Source organism: Ovis canadensis, chromosome 15 (genome assembly GCF_042477335.2).
Source record: "Ovis canadensis isolate MfBH-ARS-UI-01 breed Bighorn chromosome 15, ARS-UI_OviCan_v2, whole genome shotgun sequence".
NCBI classification, from domain to species: Eukaryota; Metazoa; Chordata; class Mammalia; order Artiodactyla; family Bovidae; genus Ovis; species Ovis canadensis.
In genome coordinates, this window is record NC_091259.1 from 63360733 (window position 1) to 63383167 (window position 22435).

The 22435-nt window shown below is 37.4% G+C and overlaps 1 protein-coding gene across 1 annotated transcript in view; it reads left to right on the forward strand.

Moving 5' to 3' along the window:
- ACER3 (alkaline ceramidase 3) overlaps positions 1 to 22435 on the forward strand; it is a 144711-nt gene that overhangs the window by 84435 nt on the left and 37841 nt on the right. The window contains exons 4-6 of the mRNA XM_069553827.1: positions 1748 to 1800; positions 4818 to 4899; positions 7689 to 7724. Of these exons, the coding sequence (XP_069409928.1) occupies positions 1748 to 1800; positions 4818 to 4899; positions 7689 to 7724 (171 nt within the window). The remainder of the gene's footprint in view (positions 1 to 1747; positions 1801 to 4817; positions 4900 to 7688; positions 7725 to 22435) is intronic.

A 22435-nucleotide genomic window follows, 5' to 3' on the forward strand; every position in this document is an offset into this window, starting at 1 on the left:
AGTGTTCTGGCCTGGAGGACTCCACGGACCATATAGTCCCTGGGGTCGCAAAGAGTCGGACACAACCGAGTGACTTTCACTTGACTTCACAGAGGCAAAAGACCTGTACTCCAAAACTATAAAACCATGATGAAAGAAACTGAAGATGACTCAAGCATGTAGAAAAATATGTCATGTTCTTAGATTGGAAGAAACAGTATTGTTAAAATGACCATACTGCCCAAGGTGACCTATATATTCAGTGCAATCCCTAATAATACATTTTTCACAGACTTGGAATGAAAAGTTTAACATTTTAAATGGAAATACAAAAGACCCATTTAGATGTTTAATGTAAAGTCAGTAAGTAGATCCTGGTACAAAACTTTAAATAAAGGAATCTTCATAAAACTGGTGGTTGATTTACCTGCAGCTTGTCGTTGTGTTATACCAGTGGTTTTGAACATTTAAAGGTGACTCAAGTGAAAGGTTTTGGAGGCAACATAATATAAAAGAGTCCCTTCACAATCTGGCTCTGTTACTTACTAGCATTGTGATCTTCGAAATGTTACTTAAATCATCTAAGCTTCAGTGTTTTTATCTTGGAATGTAGATAATAGTTCCTACCTTAGGATTGTGCAAAGTAAATGAGATAATGAATGTGAAACATTTAATCATAATACCTTGCACAAATGCTGTCATTGTCATTATTCCAATAATTTACTAGAATATGTCGCTTTGCATAAATTCTCTTCCTTCTCCCTAGAATGCCTTTCTTTGCCATCTCACTTCATTTCCTGCCACTACCTTTTCTGGCTTCTTTTGCTTCTTTTTTGGGAATACTTGCTGTGTATTTAATCACTTATTTTTCATTTCCTCTACCTCAATAGACTGTGAATTCCCTGAGGGCAATTATGTGATTATGTCTTGTTTTCTTCATATCCTCAGCTCCTAACATGTTGCCTAGCGTATAATATTATTAAAGAATTCATTAAATGCATATCTAGTGAATAAACTCTATAGGATTGGTTTAAGGATTAGAAATACACCCCCCCCCAAAAAAAAAAGAAATAACTATCATAACACTTAGCTGGACACTGTCCATCCAGCTTGTCGTTTAATATATAGTAGCTATAGTTGTTATTATTGCTAATAATAATATTATTTTTCAGAGACATACTTTGACGTCACTTACATTAATTGACTTCCCCAGCCATTACTATCTCTTCTTATATATATGAGTGGTTGTTCAGTTGCTCAGTCTTGTCTGACTCTTTGCAACACTGTGGACTGTAGTACGCCAGGCTTCCCTGTCCTTCACCATCTCCTGGAGCTTGCTCAAACTCATATCCATTGAGTCAGTGATACCATCCAACCATTTTATTTATCTTAGGTGCTATAGGATGAAGAAAAAAATGCAAAAGAATACTAATAGGACCTATCGCCTATATACAGTGGACATCATTCCTTGATGGAGGCATGTTATCATAGTTTATGATGCTGAATGATCCAAGCTGAGCAGTGAGTCAGGCATCCTACTTAAATATGTACATTAAGATAGATGGCTAGAAAAGTTCATTGTTCAAAAACAATAATCTAAATATACACACTGAGAATAAATTAGATGATGATATATATATGAGAATTAGTAAAATGTATTAGATAATAAGAGGTGACACTCTTAGTCATTCTGATGTGTTTTTCTGGATTTGAATAATCATTGCAGCTCTACAGTATTCAAGTCCTATTACCTGTCTGTTTCTTTTAGCTATTGGATGAACTCCCAATGATCTACAGCTGTTGTATATTTGTATACTGCATGTAAGTATTTACGTTTAAAATTCATTTACTTGATATATTTTAAAATTCATGTTTCATAGGGAATTAACATAACTAATGCAGTTATAGTACTGGGAGATTAAAACAGTATAGAAGATTGTAACTTTTCTGATTTTAATACAGAGTATAATCTTTTGGAAGTTATACTAACAATGTTTATGAATTTGTGTGATCTCAAATATATTATCCAAAATCCATAACATTTTTCTACTTTGTACCTTGAATTATGCAGGGCAGCAAGTCATCTCTAAATTTTCACAGTTGTACAAGATAAATGGATATTGTCCCCATTTTATCTAAGAATATAAGCAGAGCTTATGCTGAGATGACTTGCTTAAGGTCATACAGTTAATAACCTACAAGTTTAATAAACTTAACTTTTAAAGTATACCTTCTGTTCCCTAGTATTAATACTTCAAACTTGTCTGAACTTCTTATGTGATGGTTGTTTGATTCTTTTCAACCAGATCATCATTGCTAGCTCAAGAATATCTTCTTCTAAAGATACGTAAAAATAAAAAGAGTTTTCATATGTATACTCTGGTTAATTCATGTTGATGTTTGACAGAAAACAGCAAAATTCTGTAAAGCAACTATGACCAACCTAGATAGCATATTAAAAAGCACAGACATCACTTTGCTGACAAAGGTCTGTCTAGTCAAAGCTATGGTTTTTCCAGTAGTCATGTATGGATGTGAGAGTTGGACTGTAAAGAAAGCTGAGCACGAAGAACTGATGCTTTTGAACTGTGGTGTTGGAAAAGACTCTTGAGAATCACTTGGATTGCAAGGAGATCCAACCAGTCAATCCTAAAGGGAATCAGCCCTGAATATTCACTGGAAGGACTGATGCTAAAGCTGAAGTGCCAATACGTTGGCCACCTGATGCCAAGAACTGACTCATTGGAAAAGACCCTGATGCTGGGAAAGATTGAAGGCAGGGGAAGAAGGGAACAACAGAGGATGAGATGGCTGGATGGCATCACTGACTTGATGGACGTGAGTTTGAGCCAGCTGCAGGAGTTGGTGATGGACAGGGAAGCCTAGCGTGTTGCAGTCAATGAGGTCACAAAGAGTCGGACATGACTGAGTGAAATGAACTGAAAAAATAAATAACTTTTTTTTTTAATAAATAACTTTTTAAAAAATTAAAAATAATTTGAAAAAATATATTATTAGAAAGAACTCATCAGAAACTGTTCCTGTAAATAACCAGAAGTAATTATTTTAGGCTCTCTGGGCCTGTGGTCTCTGTTGCAAGTCTTCAGCCTCTGTTGCTCCTGCTGCTGCTGCTAAGTCGCTTCAGTCGTGTCCGACTCTGTGTGACCCCATAGATGGCAGCCCACCAGGCTCCCCTGTCCCTGGGATTCTCCAGGCAAGAACACTGGAGCAGGTTGCCATTTCTTTCTCCAGTGCATGAAAGTGAAAAGTGAAAGTGAAGTTGCTCAGTTGTGTCCGACTCTTCGTGACCCCATGGACTGCAGCCCACTAGGCTCCTCTGTCCATGGGATTTTACAGGCAAGAGTACTGGAGTGGGGTGCCATTGCCTTCTCCTCTGCTATTATAGCATAAAAGCAGCCGCAGATAAGCTATAAACCAATGGGTGTGACAGTGTTCCAGTACATTTTATTTACAAAGTCAGGCTTAGGTTGAGAAACTGGTTTTTGCACTGTGGTTTAAATATCAATAACCTTAGATATGCAGATGACACCACCCTTATGGCAGAAAGTGAAGAGGAACACAGAAGTGATGAAAGTGAAAGCGGAGAGTGAAAAAGTTGGCTTAAAGCTCAACATTCAGAAAACGAAGATCATGGCCTCTGGTCCCATCACTTCATGGGAAATAGATGGGGAAACAGTGGCTGGCTTTATTTTGGGGGGCTCCAAAATCACTGCAGATGGTGATTGCTGCCATGAAATTAAAAGATGCTTACTCCTTGGAAGGAAAGTTATGACCAACCTAGATAGCATATTTAAAAGCAGAGACATTACTTTGCCAACAAAGGTCCATCTAGTCAAGGCTATGGTTTTCCAGTGGTCATGTATGTATGTGAGAGTTGGACTGTTAAAAAGGCTGAGTGCTGAAGAATTGATGCTTTTGAACTGTGGTGTTGGAGAAGACTCTTGAGAGTCCCTTGGACTGCAAGGAGATCCAACCAGTCTGTTCTAAAAGAGATCAGTCCTGGGTGTTCATTGGAAGGACTGATGCTAAAGCTGAAACTCCAGTACTTTGGCCACCTCGTGCAAAGAGTTGACTCTCTGGAAAAGACTCTGATGCTGGGAGGGATTGGGGGCAGGAGGAGAAGGGGACGACAGACCATGAGATGGCTGGATGGCATTACTGACTCGATGGACATGAGTTTGAGTGAACTCCAGGAGCTGGTGATGGATAGGGAGTCCTGGTGTGCTGCAGTTCATGGGACTGCAAAGAGTCGGACACAACTGAGCAACTGAACTGAACCCCAATCTAGAAAAATAGCCCGTCTGTGACAGTGCAGATTTGGGCACTTAGAAAACCTAAGATCAAAAACAAGGAAATCCTAGCTACTGTTTTCTGAAACCTATTCTTAAGACTGAGACTAGGGTTTGTGCTCTCCTTGACATTGTTTGTTGATCTATATTTTCTGTCAAAACTATATTTATTGAAAGAAAAAGTAACAGTGAGCATTGATAAAACTAATATCCTGATACACCTGTACCTGCGTGAGACAAAGTTGAGAGCAGATAATTTAAAGTATCCAGATGAGTACTGTAAGAAAGGGAGAGCTTAAGATGACTGCTTTCTTCCCTTATTTGAAATCAGGTGTGTACTCCTGATCCCCACAGCCTATTGAAGGCTGTTGGCAGTGTGGGTTTTCTAAGATGAGTGTGTGGTTGCAAGGAAATGATGAGCACCAGTATACCCAGGGCATGTATACACATGGCAAAACAGCATTGTTTGTTTTCCTAGTTTTATATTCTAAAACAAGTTTCTCTCTTTTTTTTTTTTTTCTTTTTAAGGTTTGAATGTTTTAAGATGAAGAGCTCTGTAAACTACCATCTGCTTTTTACCTTAGTTCTTTTCAGTTTAATAGTAACCATGGTAAGTCATATTTTATTTCTAACAAATTAAGCATGTGAACTGCCATTTATGGAGTTTGGTACATTTTGCTTCTAGTGTTTGCTTCATGTTGTTGAAACTGAAATATTTCTAAAGGAAACTCCCTTATAGATATTGCTTCTTTGTTTTCTATTTAGGTGTTATTTCTCTACAAAAAGTTAAAACAATTTTTTTTTTAAACCTGTTTGTTTGTTTTTTTAACAGGAAGTGGGAAAAGTCAAAAGGCAGATATTCAGTAGCAATAGAAAGCAATTAACGATTAACTTTTCCTCATGGATGAACATATTACCTCCTATTTGTTAAAAAAAGAAATTGGCTCTAATCTTTAGGGCCTCCTGTGACTGTTTTAATGCCTAAACTTTTCCAAATAGGTTGAGATAGCTGATCACTTCTGTGTGCCAGTTCATTTGTTCCCACATTTCTAGTACTACCTATAACCTGACAACTACCAAATCCACATCTTAAGCCTTCAGATATCACTAATATCAGGAACCTCAATCTCAGCACATTCCAAGTTGAACTTATTTACCCCTGCCCCGTGATACAAACCTACTCATTATCTTTCCTACAAAATCTGCTTATGCTCTAAGTTGCTTGTCTTAGTTAAGGACCTACTAAATACTCTGTTACTTAATAACTATGGGACTTTGGGCAAGTTACTTAACCTCTTGAAATTTCCTCATTCGTAAAATGAAAATAATAGTAAACATACATTTCATATTAGTTGTAAAAATTAATCCCTGGTACACAGTAAGGACTCCATAATTCTTTTGCCTTAAAAAAAAAAAAAAGCCTTTTAAGAGCCTTGCCCTTCTGCATTTCTTCTGTTAACTAGCAGTGAGAATCTGAAATTAGGTAAAGGGAAATTAGTATTTTGAAATAGCAAATTTTGGAGTTTAAAAACATTCTGCCTTATTGAGTTTAGAGTTATGCATATATAAATATTTCGTATACATCTTACTATTAAAGCTTTCTGGTTGCTTGAAGGAAATGATCTACTCTTGTAATGCAGGAACTTCCTCCAGGAATAAGAAGTTCTGTAGCAAATTTTAAAATTACATAAAATTTGTGAGATCAGCAGTACACTAAATGAGGCTATAGAGATGTATAAAAATGGTCCTTTCTGCCAAAAAGATTATTGCCTTGGAGGGGAGAGAAGCAAACTGATAAATGCCATAACGTTTATACATTGACAGTCTGGTAGTAAGAAGGATGAGTGGTGAATTCTGCTAAGCAGAAAAAAAAACTCAGAAAAGACTTCAAGAAAGAAGTATAATTTGAGCTGAATCTTAAAAGATGAGTGTTTACCAGCAGGGGCATTTGCTAACATAGTGAAGCATGGCATGTTTAAAGATACAGAAGCATGAAACTAGCCTCTTTGGGGTAGCAGTATACTTTTTGGAGCCTAGGATGAGAAAGAGACAGGAAGATACGAATAAGGCCAAACAGAAAGGCTAGAGCAATGTCATGGGAAGGCTTTGAAATTTGGACTTTGTCTTGTAAGTGATAGAAGTCATTTCAGATTTGTGATTTAACTTTTGACTCCTCTCTACCATGTCTTTTTAAAGGTATACTCTTACAGGGCAATAAATGCATGTAATAAGTGGGCATTGAACTTAATCACCCACATGACATTGGAGCCTGAAACTAGAGTTTGTGTAACTGAAAATGTTTCTCAGTGAATGCATTAGATGTTTGGAAGCAGAAGAAAGAACAAGACATTTATTTTAAATGTTTTCACTTATTAGCATACATTATATGCTAGAGACTTGCACATATTTTGGCTAATTATTGCTAACTATTATTATTCCCATTATCCAGATAAGGAAAAATGAGTCTTTTGGTTAAATGACTTGCTCAGACATGTAGCAAGTAAGTGGCAGTTTGAAATTTTACTGCTAAGCCCAGTGTTCTTGCTATTGTGATGCAGGGATTGTCAGCATAACCTCTTCAGCTCTGATGAGTATTCATGTATCTGTGCTTCTCCCTGATGCTCATGCATCAAGGGGAGGCCAAGAGGCCAGAGTAATCCACAACAGCTGTGAAACATTTAGTTTACCTTGAAGAAGCTCGGGCTTCCCTAGTGACTCAGCAGTAAAGAATCTGCCTGAGGTGCAGGAGACATAGGTTCAATCCCTGAGTCGGAAAGATCCCTTGGAGAAGGAAATGGCAACCCACTCCAGTATTCTTGCCTGAGAAATCTCATAGACAGAGGAGCCTGGCAGGCTACAGTTCCTGGGGTCGCAACAGTCAGACACAACTTGGCGACTAAATGACAACAACCTGATGAAGCTAGCACTGGCGCAGACACACCTTAGGTAGTAGCCCTTTTGTGGCAAGCCACGTAATCTGGTTTTACATGGCTGGAGTCAGTTCTAGGAAGCAAGATGAGGGAAGCTGGAGACATATGAGATTTGCAAGGTAGTAGGTATAGGTTTTGGAGAAGGCAGTGGCACCCCACTCCAGTACTCTTGCCTGGAAAATCCCATGGCTGGAGGAGCCTGGTAGACTGAAGTCCACAGGGTCGCTAACGACTGAGCGACTTCACTTTCAATTTTCACTTTCATGCATTGGAGAAGGAAATGGCAACCCACTCCAGTGTTCTTGCCTGGAGAATCCCAGGGACGGCGGCGCCTGGTGGGCTGCCGTCTGTGGGGTTGCACAGAGTCGGACACTACTGAAGAGACTTAGCAGCAGCAGCAGCAGGTATAGATTTTCTTCCCCCTTCATAAGGCACTTCTTTCACATCTATTTCTTTTAATCTTTTTTAGGTTTACCTTAAGGTAAAGGAGCCCATATTCCATCAGGTAATTTTTGAAAATTATTACACATTTTATTACTTAACCTGCTTTGTATTTTCCTTTTCTAGTATATTTTATGCATATACAACTTATGAAAATGAAATGGTGGACGCTCTAGGAAAGAACAGCATTTAAGACAGATTGCAGACAAGTTCCTATAGGAGGTGTAAGCAAAACAGAAATACCAAGAACATTCAATACCAAGGGTCTACTAGCTGTTGGTAGACAATTATGCAGGTGCAGCATTACTCTTATAAGTGCAAAAAAACAGGACATATTATTCACATGTACATGTAAACAGTCTTTTTTATGACATTATCTTTTTAAAAAGATATAGGGAAAATACTCAAGAAATTTTCAGTCTAACATATATGAGTTGGGAGGTTATTTATATCAAAAGAAACAAACGTAAGAAACTTTGGTATAAGAAATAGTAACTTATGTGCATCCTAGAAAGAAACTAGAGTAAAATGAATATGAGACCCTTAATAAAGAGAGCTATTGTTTATTGAGTGGTGTAATGTGCCTGTCACTATGCTCATTACTACATAGCCTTTAATCTCCACAGCAGTCCTAAAAATTATGGATTATTGTCTACATTTTAAGGGAAATGAGCTCAGAGATATTAGGTAATTTGCCCCATGGTTACACAGTTATTAAGGGGCAGAGCCAGGATTCTAACTAGATTTGTTTGACTCCTGTCACTGTTCTTTTAACAAAGCAGGATAGATAGAAATACATACACAAGCGAGGAAACACATATTCCAGGAGGATTAGAGGTCTTATACTCTTAGAATATTTTGTGTTTATATTAAAAAGTAAATGTTCCTGTAGCCTTTTAAACTAAAACTAGACAGTAATCATCTGAAATATGTTTTTTAAAGAAATAAATTCCATATCCACATTATTGTGCCTAGGTTTTTTCCATAGGCCAGCTGAAAGTAGATGTACTAAATAACATAGATGATACTAGGAAGGGGGCATTCTCACTTTCCTGTTTGTTATAACTTGAAGTGATGTCATTGTGTATTTATCCCTTTATTAGAAATATTTATTAACACAGTATAAAAATAAAGTAAGTTTATGTGAAGAATACTTCAGTTTTTATAAACTTCTTACTTGAAAAATTTGAGTTGATTTTTCTAAGTTTATGACCACTCAGTTTTCTCTTTTGTGTTTTTTACTTATCTGGTACTGTGTTTTGTAATAAAAGGTACAAACTATTCATGTCACTTTCCATGCTGTAATTTCCTGCATTTTTCCAATAATATTTTCTTCTCTGTGTATAGGGAAGATAAACAGATATCTGTGTATGCTGATAGGGGGGATGAAAACTTATAATTATGACTAATATCCTAGGCTTCAGTTCAGTTCAGTTGCTCAGTCGTGTCCAACTCTTTGCGATCCCATGAACTGCAGCACGCCAGGCCTCCCTGTCCATCACCAACTCCCGGAGTCCACCCAAACCCATGTCCATCAAGTCGGTGATGCCATCCAACCATCTCACCCTCTGTCGTCCGCTTCTCCTCCTGCCCTCAATCTTTCCCAGCATCAGGGTCTTTTCAAAAGAGTCAGCTCTTTGCATCTAGGCTTAGAGATTAAAAATCAGGATAGGGAAATGAAGAAGTAGAGGAATACTAGATGAAGTGGATGAGCAATCTGAAGGTAGGGATTCGTTCATTCGTTTATTTGTTAGATGTTTGCTGTATACTTTCTAAGTACCAAATTCTGAGCCTGATGTTGAAAATAAAGAGGCAGTAGAGCACAGACTTAAGATCTAAAGTCAGGCATAACTGAATTCAAGCTAGTCTTTCCACTTACTGTATAAGTTACTTAACTTTTTTGAGCTTTGGTTTCCTTATTATTCAACAAACACTTTTTTAAGTACCTTTAGTATACCAGGTGCTGTACTAGGCACAGGAGATATACTCAATTCAGTTCAGTTCAGTCGCTCAGTTGTGTCTGACTCTCTGCGACCCCATGAATCACAGCATGCCAGGCCTCCCTGTCCATCACCAACTCCTGGAGTTCACTCACACTTATGTCCCTTGAGTCGGTGATGTCATCCAGCCATCTCACCCTCTGTCGTCCCCTTCTCCTCCTGCCCCCAATCCCTCCCAGCAGCAGAGTCTTTTCCAGTGAGTTAACTCTTCACATCAGGTGGCCAAAGTATTAGAGTTTCAGCTTTAGCATCAGTCCTTCCAATGAACACCCAGGACTGATCTCCTTTAGGATGGACTGGTTGGACTTCCTTGCAATCCAAGGGACTCTCAAGAATATTCTCCAACACCACAGTTCAAAAGCATCAATTCTTCGGCGCTCAGCCTTCTTCACAGTCCAAATCTCACATCCATACATGACCACTGGAAAAACCAGTCTTGACTAGACAGACCTTTGTTGGCAAAGTAATGTCTCTGCTTTTGAATATGCTATCTAGGTTGGTCATAACTTTTCCTCCAAGGAGTAAGCATCTTTTAATTTCATGGCTGCAGTCACCATCTGCAGTGATTTTGGAGCCCCTCAAAATAAAGTCAGCCACTGTTTCCCCATCTATTTCCCATGAAGTGATGGGGCCAGCGGCCATGATCTTCATTTTCTGAATGTCGAGCTTTAAGCTAACTTTTTCAGTCTCCTCTTTCACTTTCATCAAGAGGCTTTTTAGTTCCTCTTCACTTTCTGCCATAAGGGTGGTGTCATCTGCATATCTGAGGTTATTGATATTTCTCCCAGCGATCTTGATTCCAGCTTGTGCTTCTTCCAGCCCAGTGTTTCTCATGATGCACTCTGCGTAAAGCGTCTGCCTACAATATGGGAGACCCAGGTTCAATCCCTGGGTTGGGAAGATCTCCTGGAAAAGGGAATGGCAACCCACTCCAGTGTTCTTACCACTCTCCCCAAGAAAAGCAGAGATATACTAGTGAGTGAAATAATGAGGTCTCTGCTCTTATAGAGCTCAATAGACTGCATCTCTAAAGTTGGTGTAATAATCTCCTAAAGTTGTCTAAGTTTAAATGAAATAATGCATTTAAACCTAGCATGTAAAGAAAGTAAAAGAAAGTGAAGTCACTCAGTCGTGCCCGACCCTTTGCGATCCCATGGATAGTAGCCTGCACCAAGCTCCATGGGATTTTGAAGACAAGAGTACTGGAATGGGTTGCCGTTTCCTTCTCCAGAGAATCTTCCCAACCCAGGGATCGAACCCAAGTCTCTCAGATTGTAGACAGACGCTTTACTGTCTGAGCCACAAGGGAAGTCCAGAGTAAATGTTAACTATTATTAATATACTACATGGTGGTTGGTCTCAGAACTCACTATCTGATCAGGATGATTAACTTGTAAAAATGTATTTGTAGTATATACATTTTATAATAAACATCTAAAAGAAGTACTAGTGCAGGCAAGGACACAGTCTATCTACCTAGATGACTCAAAATACAATTAAAAAATATACTTATTGTATGTAGCTGAATAATTGCTTTCTTTGGTACAGAAGAGGAATAGTAAGGAAAATGGCGCACTGTTTTGATACAGTAGTATTCCTTGCTACTTTGTTAAGTTTTGTTTAAAGAGAATTTAGCCTCAGATGTCTGATCTAGAGTATCTGTTAAGTAATTATAATTGATACTTTCTATTTATGGCTTAAAAAAAAACCTATCCCTAATTATCTTCTGAGTATCATTTTTAAGAAAAGAGACCTTATTCTGAGAATCTTCTAATTGTCAAAGTTTAGAGTATTTTTCTTTTGTATAACTGTTGATGTTTTTATTTGTATAAACTTAGAAAAATTGCTTTGGAATTTGTAAGTGGAAAAATTGTTTTGGAGTTTGTGACAAGATTTTTCAAAATCTTAAAAATAATGAAAAAGGAAAGCAGAGCAATGTGGTTTAATCTAAAGGAACTCTGACTTAAGGCTGGAATCTTTATTTCTTACCACTTTGATTTCTTAAAGTTCAGAATCTCAGTATCTTGCTATTTGATTATCCATCAACAAATTTCTTGCTGTACTCTCCAATATCTTTATCTGTAAAATGTTCAAAACAAGGATATGTACTATTTTATAAAGATTATATAAAAATAATTAATATAAGATAATGCAAAGCACAAGGCAATAAGCATAATAATACTGTGTAATGCTAAAATTACTTAGTAAGGTGTAAGACGACATGCATAAATTTCTGCCTATGATGATCATGGAAAGCTTCTGAAAGAGATATTTGAGTTGAGCTAGAGAAGAAGTAGTGATAGTAGTGATGTGTGTTTCCTTATTCGCTCAGTCGTGTCTGACTCTTACGACCCCATAGACTGTAGCCCACTAGGCTCTTCTGTCCATGGGATTCTCCAGCCAAGAATCCTGGAGTGGGTTGCCATTTCCCTCTCCAGGGGATTTTCCTGACCCAGGAATCAAACCCAGGTCTCCTGCATTGCAGGCACATTCATTACCTACTGAGCTACAAGGGAAGCCCCTAGAGTAGTGATAGTAGAATTAAAAGTACCTGTCACAACAAGGATGATTGTCTTGCTAACCAGATTAGCTTCCCTGAGGAAGAATATACTGATAACAGTTCTACTTTATTGAGTCCAAGATGATCCAGACATCTGAAAGGGAGCCGAATGCTATTTATTTAACTTGATGGCCTTGCGAAAGATAATATTCAAATCACATAGCTGTCACATTGAATAGAAACACCAACAGGTCTTAAGCAGGAAAACAAAAACAAAAGCATACATGAGAATAGATTAAATGGACATTTAAGAAATAATTTAACCCTATTAAAGAAGCTAATTGAACAATCAGTAGTTGAGTATCTCAGATGAGATCTCATCTAATGTCTCAAAGAGTACTGTTACTTAAAATCTTGCCAAAGTAGATGTCTCCTAAAGATTGTTTCTAGACATGGCATATCAGTATTTTATTACTGTGCCTTCTAATTTGACACTCAAGGTTTGCAGGAAAGGACACACTATGTAAACAATTTGAAAAACAAAAACTTGGATTTTTAACACTTAAATTTTTATTCTATCATGTTTTGTTTGTGCCATTTTATTATGAATTAGAGTAGAAGGACATATGAGCACACTGGAAAAGAAGCTGACTTTTTTAGTGTCTACTAAATATTGTGCTAAATATTATATATTCTTTCATATAGTTTATATAGATTGACTCACTCATTATCTTATTAAAATATCAGCAAATCTGTTTAGGAATTGGGATTATCTTCATTTTATAGATGAGATAACCGAGAGTCAGAAAGGTTAAATAATTTGCCCGGTGTTCAACTCGTTGCTTGCAGAACTGGAAATTGAACCCAGATCCTTTTTTTCCCCAAAACCCATATTACTTTTATGATACGTCCCTATAGCTAATTACTTTGGAATCTAATTTATTATCCAAAAGATCTGTTTTTCAAAAGAATGAAAAGTACTATTTACATTTTTGTGCAATAGTGAACTTGGAAGAATGTGAAGACCAAATATATAAAACTTATGATAACTGTGCTTTACTTTAAGCCTCAGTTTAGTTATCAATATAAAAAACTGCTCAAAGTCAAATATAAGTGAAGTACTTTGGGAATAAAAAGAGATTAAGTAATTTTTATAGAAGGATATTAGGAAGGCTTCACACAGGAAATGACATTTGAGGAGGATTTATTTGACCATAGAACTCTTTTTTTTTTTTTTTCTTTTCATTGAATATCTCTTAATATCCCTCAGCACAGTGGTATTCTGGGGTCTTATTTGGGAAATCTTACGCTAAATACAAGATCGTGTAGAACATGAGAAGAGAAAGAAGAATGGAACCAAATTGTGAATCATTGACTGTCGTGTTTAGAACTTATTTTGTCATTAACAGAGACATAACATTATAAGATCTGTTTCAGATAATTCTGGCAGTTATATGTAGGCTGGATTAGAAGGCTGTATAGTTTGGGCAGAATTAAGACTTTAAACTAGCTCTGAATACCTACAAAAACTATGTTTTTACAAAGTCTCATTGCCTTATGAGTCTTATGAAATTATGTTACAATTAAAAAGTAGCATCTGCATTTAGCTTTCTACTATTTAAACTATCATCTAATTATGTAGGAAGCACCAGCCTTTTAGCCTTATCATATGAGAATTGTTGTTCAGTCACTAAGTCATGTCCTACTCTTTGCAACCTCATGAACTGCAACACGCCAGAGAATAATTTATACTATTAACTCCCAAAATAAAATGCCTCTTACATCAGTATTTTGACTATGATTATAAAAATATGAAACCACAGTCACCTAGTTCAGTGTCTTCATTTTACAAATGGGAATCCAAGAGTAAGATGAGTGAAGTGACTTATTCAAGTGACTTACATATTGAAACAGTAATCAGGTGGTAGAAAAATCTGGATTCCCCTCACTGTAGCCCTTGGCTTTTTCTGTTAGAGGTTCTCTTTACTGTGTTTGGGCAATTGAGTGAGTTCAGTACAAACTCCAAATGCCTAAATCCCATTACCTATTACCACCATCTGTTCCCACTCACTGGTACTTTATCCACAAATCCCTACCTGATCTCCCACCCTTATAAATGTTTCTTGACCACAGATGAGCTGAATGCCTTTCTCCGAGAGTGAAAGACTTAAACCCACTCTGGGCATTTAATGTGATAATGTGTTAATTATTCCAGCGGGTTAGTATGGAATTCTTTATTGTCTAAATGTCTTTTACTTTTAAGCAATATCAGAATTACAGAAAAGCTGCAAGGAAGATAAAAAGAACTTTTTCCCCAAACCATGTTGAAAGTTTATTGTCAACACGTTGGAACATGATGACTTATGATAGTGTCTACTAGATATCTCCATTGTGTAATTGTTCTCTGTCCTTTCATAATTAATAAGAACTTGGTAGTAGAGTACTTTGAGATTTATGAAAATACTCTTAATTGTTAAACTTTGAATTTATTTATTTTTATCTGTTTGGACTCTATATTCCTACTTTATGCAGTATTCACTGATTTGTAACTATCATTATTTATTTTGGTATTTATTTTGGTATATCATGATTTCTTTGATATGAAGAAAAGGTGGCAAGGATACACAGAAAAAATGTACAAAAAAGATCTTCATGACCCAGATAATCATGATGGTGTGATCACTCACCTAGAGTCAGACATCCTGGAGTACAAAGTCAAATGGGCCTTAGGAAGCATCACTACAAACAAAGCTAGTGGAGGTGATGGCGTTCCAGTTGAGCTATTTCAAATCCTAAAAGATGATGCTGTGAAAGTGCTGTACTCAATATGCCAGCAAATTTGGAAAACTCAGCAGTGGCCACAGGACTGGAAAAGGTCAGTTTTCATTCTAGTCCCAAAGAAGGGCAATGCCAAAGAATGTTCAAACTACCACACAATTGCATTCATCTCACACGCTAGCAAAGCAATGCTCAAAATTCTCCAATCCAGGCTTCAACAGTATGTGAACTGTGAACTTCCAGGTGTTCAAGCTGGATTTAGAAAGGGCAGAGGAACCAGAGACCAAATTGCCAACATCCGCTGGATCATCAAAAAAGCAAGAGAGTTCCAGAAAAACAACTACTTCTACTTTATTGACTATGCCAAAGCCTTTGACGGTGGGGATCACAACAATCTGTGGAAAATTCTGAAAGAGACGGGAATACCAGGCCACCTGACTTGCCTCCTGAGAAATCTGTAAGCAGGTCAGGAAGCAACAGTGAGAACTAGACATGAAACAATAGACTGGTTCCAAATTGGGAAAGGAGTATGTCAAGGCTGTATATTGTCACCTTGCTTATTTAGCTTATATATAGAGTACAGTATGTGAAATACCAGACTGGATGAAACAAGCTGGAATCAAGATTGCTGGGAGAAATATCAATAATCTCAGATATGCAGATGACACCACCTTTATGGCAAAAAGCTAAGAAGAACTAAAGAACCTCTTGATGAAAGTAAAACAGTAGAGTGAAAGGCTGGCTAAAAACTCAACATTCAGAAAACTAAGATCATGACATCCGGTCCCATCACTCCATGGCAAATAGATGGGGAAACAATGGAAACAGTAGCAGACTTTATTTGCGGGGGGGGGGGGGGGGGGGAGGGGACGCTCCAAAATCACTGAAGATGGTGACCGCAGCCTTGAAATTAAAAGATGCTTGCTCCTTGGAAGAAAAGCTCTGACCAACCTAGACAGCCTATTAAAAAGCAGAGACAAGGTCCCTCTAGTCAAAGCTGTGGTTTTTCTAGTAGTCATATATAGATGTGAAAGTTGGGCTATAAAGAAAGCTAAGCGCTGAAGAATTGATGCTTTTGAACGGTGTTGTTGGAGAAGACTCTAGAGAGTCCCTTGAACTGCAAAGAGATCCAATCAATCCATCCTAAAGGAAGTCAGTCCTGAATATTCACTCGAAGGACTGATGCTGAAGCTGAATCTCTAATACTTTGGCCACCTGATGCGAAGAACTGACTCATTGGAAAAGACCCTGATGTTGGGAAAGATTGAAGGCAGGAGGAGAAGGGTAAGACAGAGGATGAGATGGTTGGATGGCATCATTGACTCAATGGACATGAGTTTGAGCCAGCTCCAGGAATTGGTGATGGATAGGGAAGCCTCGTGTGCTGCAGTCCATGGGGTCGCAAAGAGTCAAACATGACTGAGCGACCAGACTGAACTGAGCTATCACACATTTTGGTATACAAATTGTCTCAGATTTCACCAGTGGAGCACCTTCAGGCTGGTATCTGTGTCCTTTTGGCCTGTTCCCATCACTCTTTGAATATGTTTTACTTTTTGGCACAAGAAGATGTTCTTGACTCATCTTGTTCTTTCCCTGCTCCAGGCCTGATCTCCATGGAGCCTTGGTTTCTTTTATTGGAGAATGGAATTTAGAAACCAGATCCAAGTGCTAGATATGTGGTTACATATGTCTCTTCTCTTATTAGACTGAGCTGTTTGAGGTCGGAAATAGGGTATCTTTCCATCTTTGAATGATGAATGCCTAGTCCAATGTCTGTCACACAGTCTGTGTTCAATAATTTGTGGTTGTTTAGTTGCTCAGTTGTATCTGATTCTTTTGTGGACTATAGCTCACCAGGCTCCTCTGTCCATGGGATTTCACAGGCAAGAATACTGGAGTGGGTTGCCAGTTCCTTCTTCAGGAGATCTTCCTGACCCAGGAGTAAAACCTGTGTCTCTTGCATCCCAGGCAGTTTCTTTACTGCTGAGACACTCAGAATTCTCATTCAGTAAGTACTTGGTAGAAAATAAAGTGGCCAGTTATTTGGAACTCCTCTCCATGTTTTTGCTTGATCCATGGAATAGACCATCATGAAAAAGTCATGGAGAATGTAGCTCTGAAGAAATATTGAAAGTCAGTCTCCCTCATTATCAAACTAATTACTGTATAACTACAGTTTTTTACTTCCCTGGTGGCTCAGATGGTAAAGCATCTGCCTGCATTGTGGGGACCTGGGTTCAATCCCTGAGTTGGAAAGATCCCCTGGAGAAGTAAATGGCAACCCACTCCAGTACTCATGCTTGGAAAATCCCATGGATGGAGGAGCCTGGTAGGCTACAGTCCACAGGGTCACAAAGAGTCAGACACGACTGAGCAACTTCACTTCATTTCACTTCACTTCACAGCTTTTAAGGTCCCACACTACAGCCTCAGCCTACTTAATTTGCCCTCTTTTACCTCTCTGTTTCATCTGTCTTCAAATCTTTCCACATAGGCATCTTAATGCCAAATCACAGAAGAAAAAAATTGTTTTTCTGCCTTGCTCAAGAAATCTTTCTTTTTACTGATAAACAAAATCACAACATGCCTTTTTCCTAGGCTTCTTAGGGATAAGTACCAGGTCTCAGCTTACACACAGTATATTTCTATGATGCTTTAGCAGTGAGAAAGTGCAAATATTATTTTTATTATATTCTTTGGAGTTTGAAGATTGAAAAAATTATTAAATATGGAGAGATATGAAAATTCCTTATAGAAATCTTTTTAAATAAAAATTGTAGAGAATGGAGAATTATGTTCTGTTATCTTTTTATTTAAAAATGAATAATTTTAGAAGACTCTTGAGAGTCCCTTGGACAGCAAGGAGATCAAGCCAGTCAATCCTAAAGGAAGTCAACCCTGACTATTCATTGGAAGGACTGTGGCTGGAGCTGCAGCTCCAATACTTTGGTCACCTGATGCAAAGAGCCAACTCATTGGGAAAGACCCTGATGCTGGGGAAAATTGAGGACAAGAGGAGAATGGGGTGACAGAGGTTGAGATGGTTGGATGACATCCCTGACTCAGTGGACATGAGTTTGAGCAAACTCTGGGAGATAAGTGAAGGATAGGGAAGCCTGGCATGCGGCGGGTCATGGGGTTGCAAAGAGTCAGACATGACTTAGTAACTGAACAACAACAACAGTCTTTGAATATGCATAAAAAGAAACGTTATGTGGAGACTCCTAGCTCTAAGAAAGCCTAGGAAATCAAACTTTTATGGCTGGACATATAACCATCCTAATAAAATCAGTCTTTTATAAAGACAAAGGCAGCAGTAGGTACTGAGTAGGCCACTACGGGGTCTGCCTCAGGTTCCTAGGGGAGAATAAAAACATACAGGATAGCCAGGCCATGGAAGCAACCTAGATGTCCATCCGCAGATGAATGGATAAGAAAGCTGTGGTACATATACACAATGGAGTATTACTCAGCTATTAAAAAGAATGCATTTGAATCAGTTCTAATGAGGTGGATGAAACTGGAGCCTATTATACAGAGTGAAGTAAGTCAGAAAGAAAAACACCAATACAGTATATTAACACATATATATGGAATTTAGAAAGATGGTAATGATAACCCTATATGCGAGGCAGCAAAAGAGACACAGAGGTAAAGAACAGACTTTTGGACTCTGTGGGTGAAGGCGAGGGTAGGATGATTTGAGAGAATAGCACTGAATCATGCATATTATCATATGTGAAATAGATCACCAGTCCAGGTTCGATGCATGAGACAGGGTGCTCAGAACTGGTGCACCAGGGTGACCCTGAGGAATGGAATGAGGAGGGAGGTGGGAGGGGGGTTCAGAGTGGGAAACACATGTACACCCATGGCTGATTCATGTCAGTGTATGGCAAAAACCACTACAACATTGTAAAGTAATTAGCCTCCAACTAAAATAAATAAATTAAAATTATGTACATAGGATAGAGATGTTTGTGAAGAAAAGAAAATTCATTTGGAAAATCCCCATTGTATTTCCAGGGTATGGGTTGTTATCCACCATTAGATATGTTTAACATGCTCTCTGAATAATCCATTTCTTTTGACTTCTCTATGCTAATGATTTGTAAATCTGTTAATTAAGCTCAGTTTTTTCTTCTAAGATTTAGATCCAAATATCCAACTCCTGTTACAGATCTCCACTTGGCTATCTAACTGACACCTCAAAGTCTGAACATAACACAAAAATAAAATAAACATTTTCATCCCTTGTCTTTGTTTTCATATTATTCTTTAACCCAATAAACAGTTTAACTGTGCACTCAACTGCCCAAGTCATAAACCAGGCCATCATAGATGTTCCCAACTTTTACTTACTCCCATATCGAAATGATTATCAGTCAGTTTGACACTTTTAGTAATTTTGAAAAGCCTTAAACAATTTATACCATACTTAAAGTTGTTCTAAACCTTATTTATCTCCCTAATTTATCCATTTTTTTCCTTTCCCATTGATACTACCCTAATTCAGGCCCCGTGTCTCACCTAGGCCACTACAATATCTTGTCAGTGGTCAGTTTTCCATTAGTTTCACCTCCTAATTCATTCTCTGTCTGACATGACAGGGACATCTTTCTAATACATGAGTGATCATACTGAGCTACTGCTGAAACTTTTATTGACTTTGCATTGTTCTTTACATAAAGTCCCAACTCCTTAACATGACTTGTAAAGCAGATTTGATTTCTGCTTACCTTCTAACTTCATTCTCCTTGCTCTTCTCTCCAATAAGTATGTCCTAGACAGTATTACTTTTTTCTAGTCCCCACAGTGTAAGCTATGCCAGTTACTCTCTTCCTCCTTTTTTTAATAATGTTTGTGATTACTAATAATTCTTATCCTACTAATACTTCTGTTATAAAATTAAACATTATATCCTCCAAAAAGTCTTTTTTTTCTTTCAGTTTTATTGAGACATAAATTACATACAACACTGTATAATTTTAAAGTGTATAACATAATGATTTGACTTACATACATCATGAAATGATTGCAACAGTAGGTTTAGTGAACATCTATCATCTCAGAGATACAGTATATTAATGAAATTAAAATCATTTTTCCTTGTGATGAGAATTCTTAGAATTTACTCTTATCAACTTTTATATATAACATATAGCAATGTTAATTACATCTCATGTTATACATTACATCCCTAGTCCATGGAAGAATCTTTGATCTGCATAAGTTTAGATTAGGTGGCCTTCCTATGTGCTTAAAAAATGCTCTATTCAGCCCCTGTCACAGAGTTAAAATACTACATTTTAACTGCATGGTTACTTATCCCTCTCCTCACCAGGTTGTAATTTCAGGGATCATGACTTTTCTATTCACTGTTATAGCAGCATAGCTGCAATTACTGATTCAGGTGGGCAATCAGTCTCTGAAATAAAGGGAAGTGAAAGTTGCTCAGTCGTGTCCAACTCTTTGCAACCCCATATACAGTCCATGGAATTCTCTAGGCCAGAATACTGGAATGGGTAGCCTTTCCCTTCTCCAGGGGATCTTTCCAACCCAGGGATCAAACGCAAGTCTCCCACATTGCAGGCAGATTCTTTACCAGCTGAGCCACAACAAAAGCCCAAGAACACTGGAGCAGGTAGTCTATTCCTTCTCCAGAAGATCTTCCCGACCCAAGAATTGAACTGGGGTCTCCTGCATTGCAGGCAGATTCTTTACCTACTGAGCTATCAGGGAAGCCCAGGAATCAGTCTGTAATAGACTTTAATCTAATACTGTGTTTATTTATTTTTATTGTAAAATACATGGTAGAGGATACAAGTATAACATTTTCATCTTATCAAGAAATTCAGAGCTAGCCTTATATACATACGTTGTGTATAAGATACACACTTTGCCCTCTCATTCATGTATGTGTGTACATCTGCCAGGTTTGAAAGCTAAGAGTAATGGAAGTCACTGTAATGTGTAGAAGCAACAGCCCCTTTTTTCTTTCTTCCCCCACCCCCACCATTCTTTATCATGGGCATCTTTTATACTGTTCTCGTGTAGGCACCAAGCCTGCAACATGTGCAGTCCTTGACAACGACAAAAGCAGACACAACACTCCTCATTTATCTTACCTGTTGTTTTCAAGGCTGGGAGACTTGAGGTCATTCTCAACCAAGCCCACACCATCCCAGACTGTTTATTAACCCTTGACTCATACCATTATCTCCCCAGGGACTAGTGCAATGCTCAATAGATACGGTTGGATTCTATGTAGTAAAACACAACTAGTAGGCAAGAATCATAGCAGGGCCTTATAAGAGAGTGCAAAATAGAAAGGTTGAAAGTGAAAGTGGAAAATATATATCATGCAAATGCTAAGCAAAAGAATATCGTATAGTTATAATATCAGACAAAACAGGCTTTAAGAGGGGAAAATATTTCTGTTGATAGAAAAGGATTACTTTGTAGTATTAAAAGTGTTCAATTTGGAAAATTATAATTTAAAATTTGTATGTACCTTTAATATATGTAATACCTCAAAATATATAATGAAAAAATTGACTAAACTAGAAGAAAAACTAGAGAAATCTATAATCCTAGGTTACTTTAGTGCACAATTATCAGTACCTTATAGAAGATACAGAAGACAATATGATTAAAAAATTTGACCTATAGAGCAAATATAAAATATTGCACCCAACAATTGCAGAAACACTTTTTGTTCCACATTTACAGAAATTGACCATATACTTGCTCATACAGTAAGTCTTAACAAAAGCAGTTATATTAGAATTTAAGTAATATAATTTTAAATAACATGGATCAAAGAAATCCTAGAAATTGGAATTGAATTGAATAAATGGAAAACAGTTTGACACTTACAGTAATTTTGATAATAATATGCCCTCTGATCCAGCAACTACATCCCTAGGTACATACTCTGGAGAAATTTTTGTATGTGTGCAGTAGAATGTGTGAATAAGAATGTTCGTAGCATTGAAAACTAGAAATAACCCAAAAATGTCCATCAGCACAGCAATGGGTAAATAAGTTGTGATATTTATTTATGTAATGTCAAAAGTGATTGAACCATGGCAACATATAACATAACTGTATCTTAAAAGACAAAAACAAAGGTATGTAATGTTATTCAACTGTAAATTAAAATTAAAAATTTAAAAACCTATTATTTAGGAGTGCATATTTAGTTTAATTTAGTAAATATGTAAGGAAAAGCAGGAAAATGTTTATTTAAAAAGTCAGAGTGGTTTTCTCTAAGGAGTAGGGGAGAGAGTTGAACTGGGAAGACACAACATATGTCTTAACCTGAATGGTACCCAGCTATTGGTTTTATAAATATTTGTTATGTTATACCTTTATATTCTATAAAGTTTTCTTGTATTTAATAATTCACACTTTTAAAAGTTAAATTTTCCCACTAGTTTCAGGTTTCCAGTTGGTAATACCTATCCAGGGCTCAGTGTAGAAGAGAAGGGT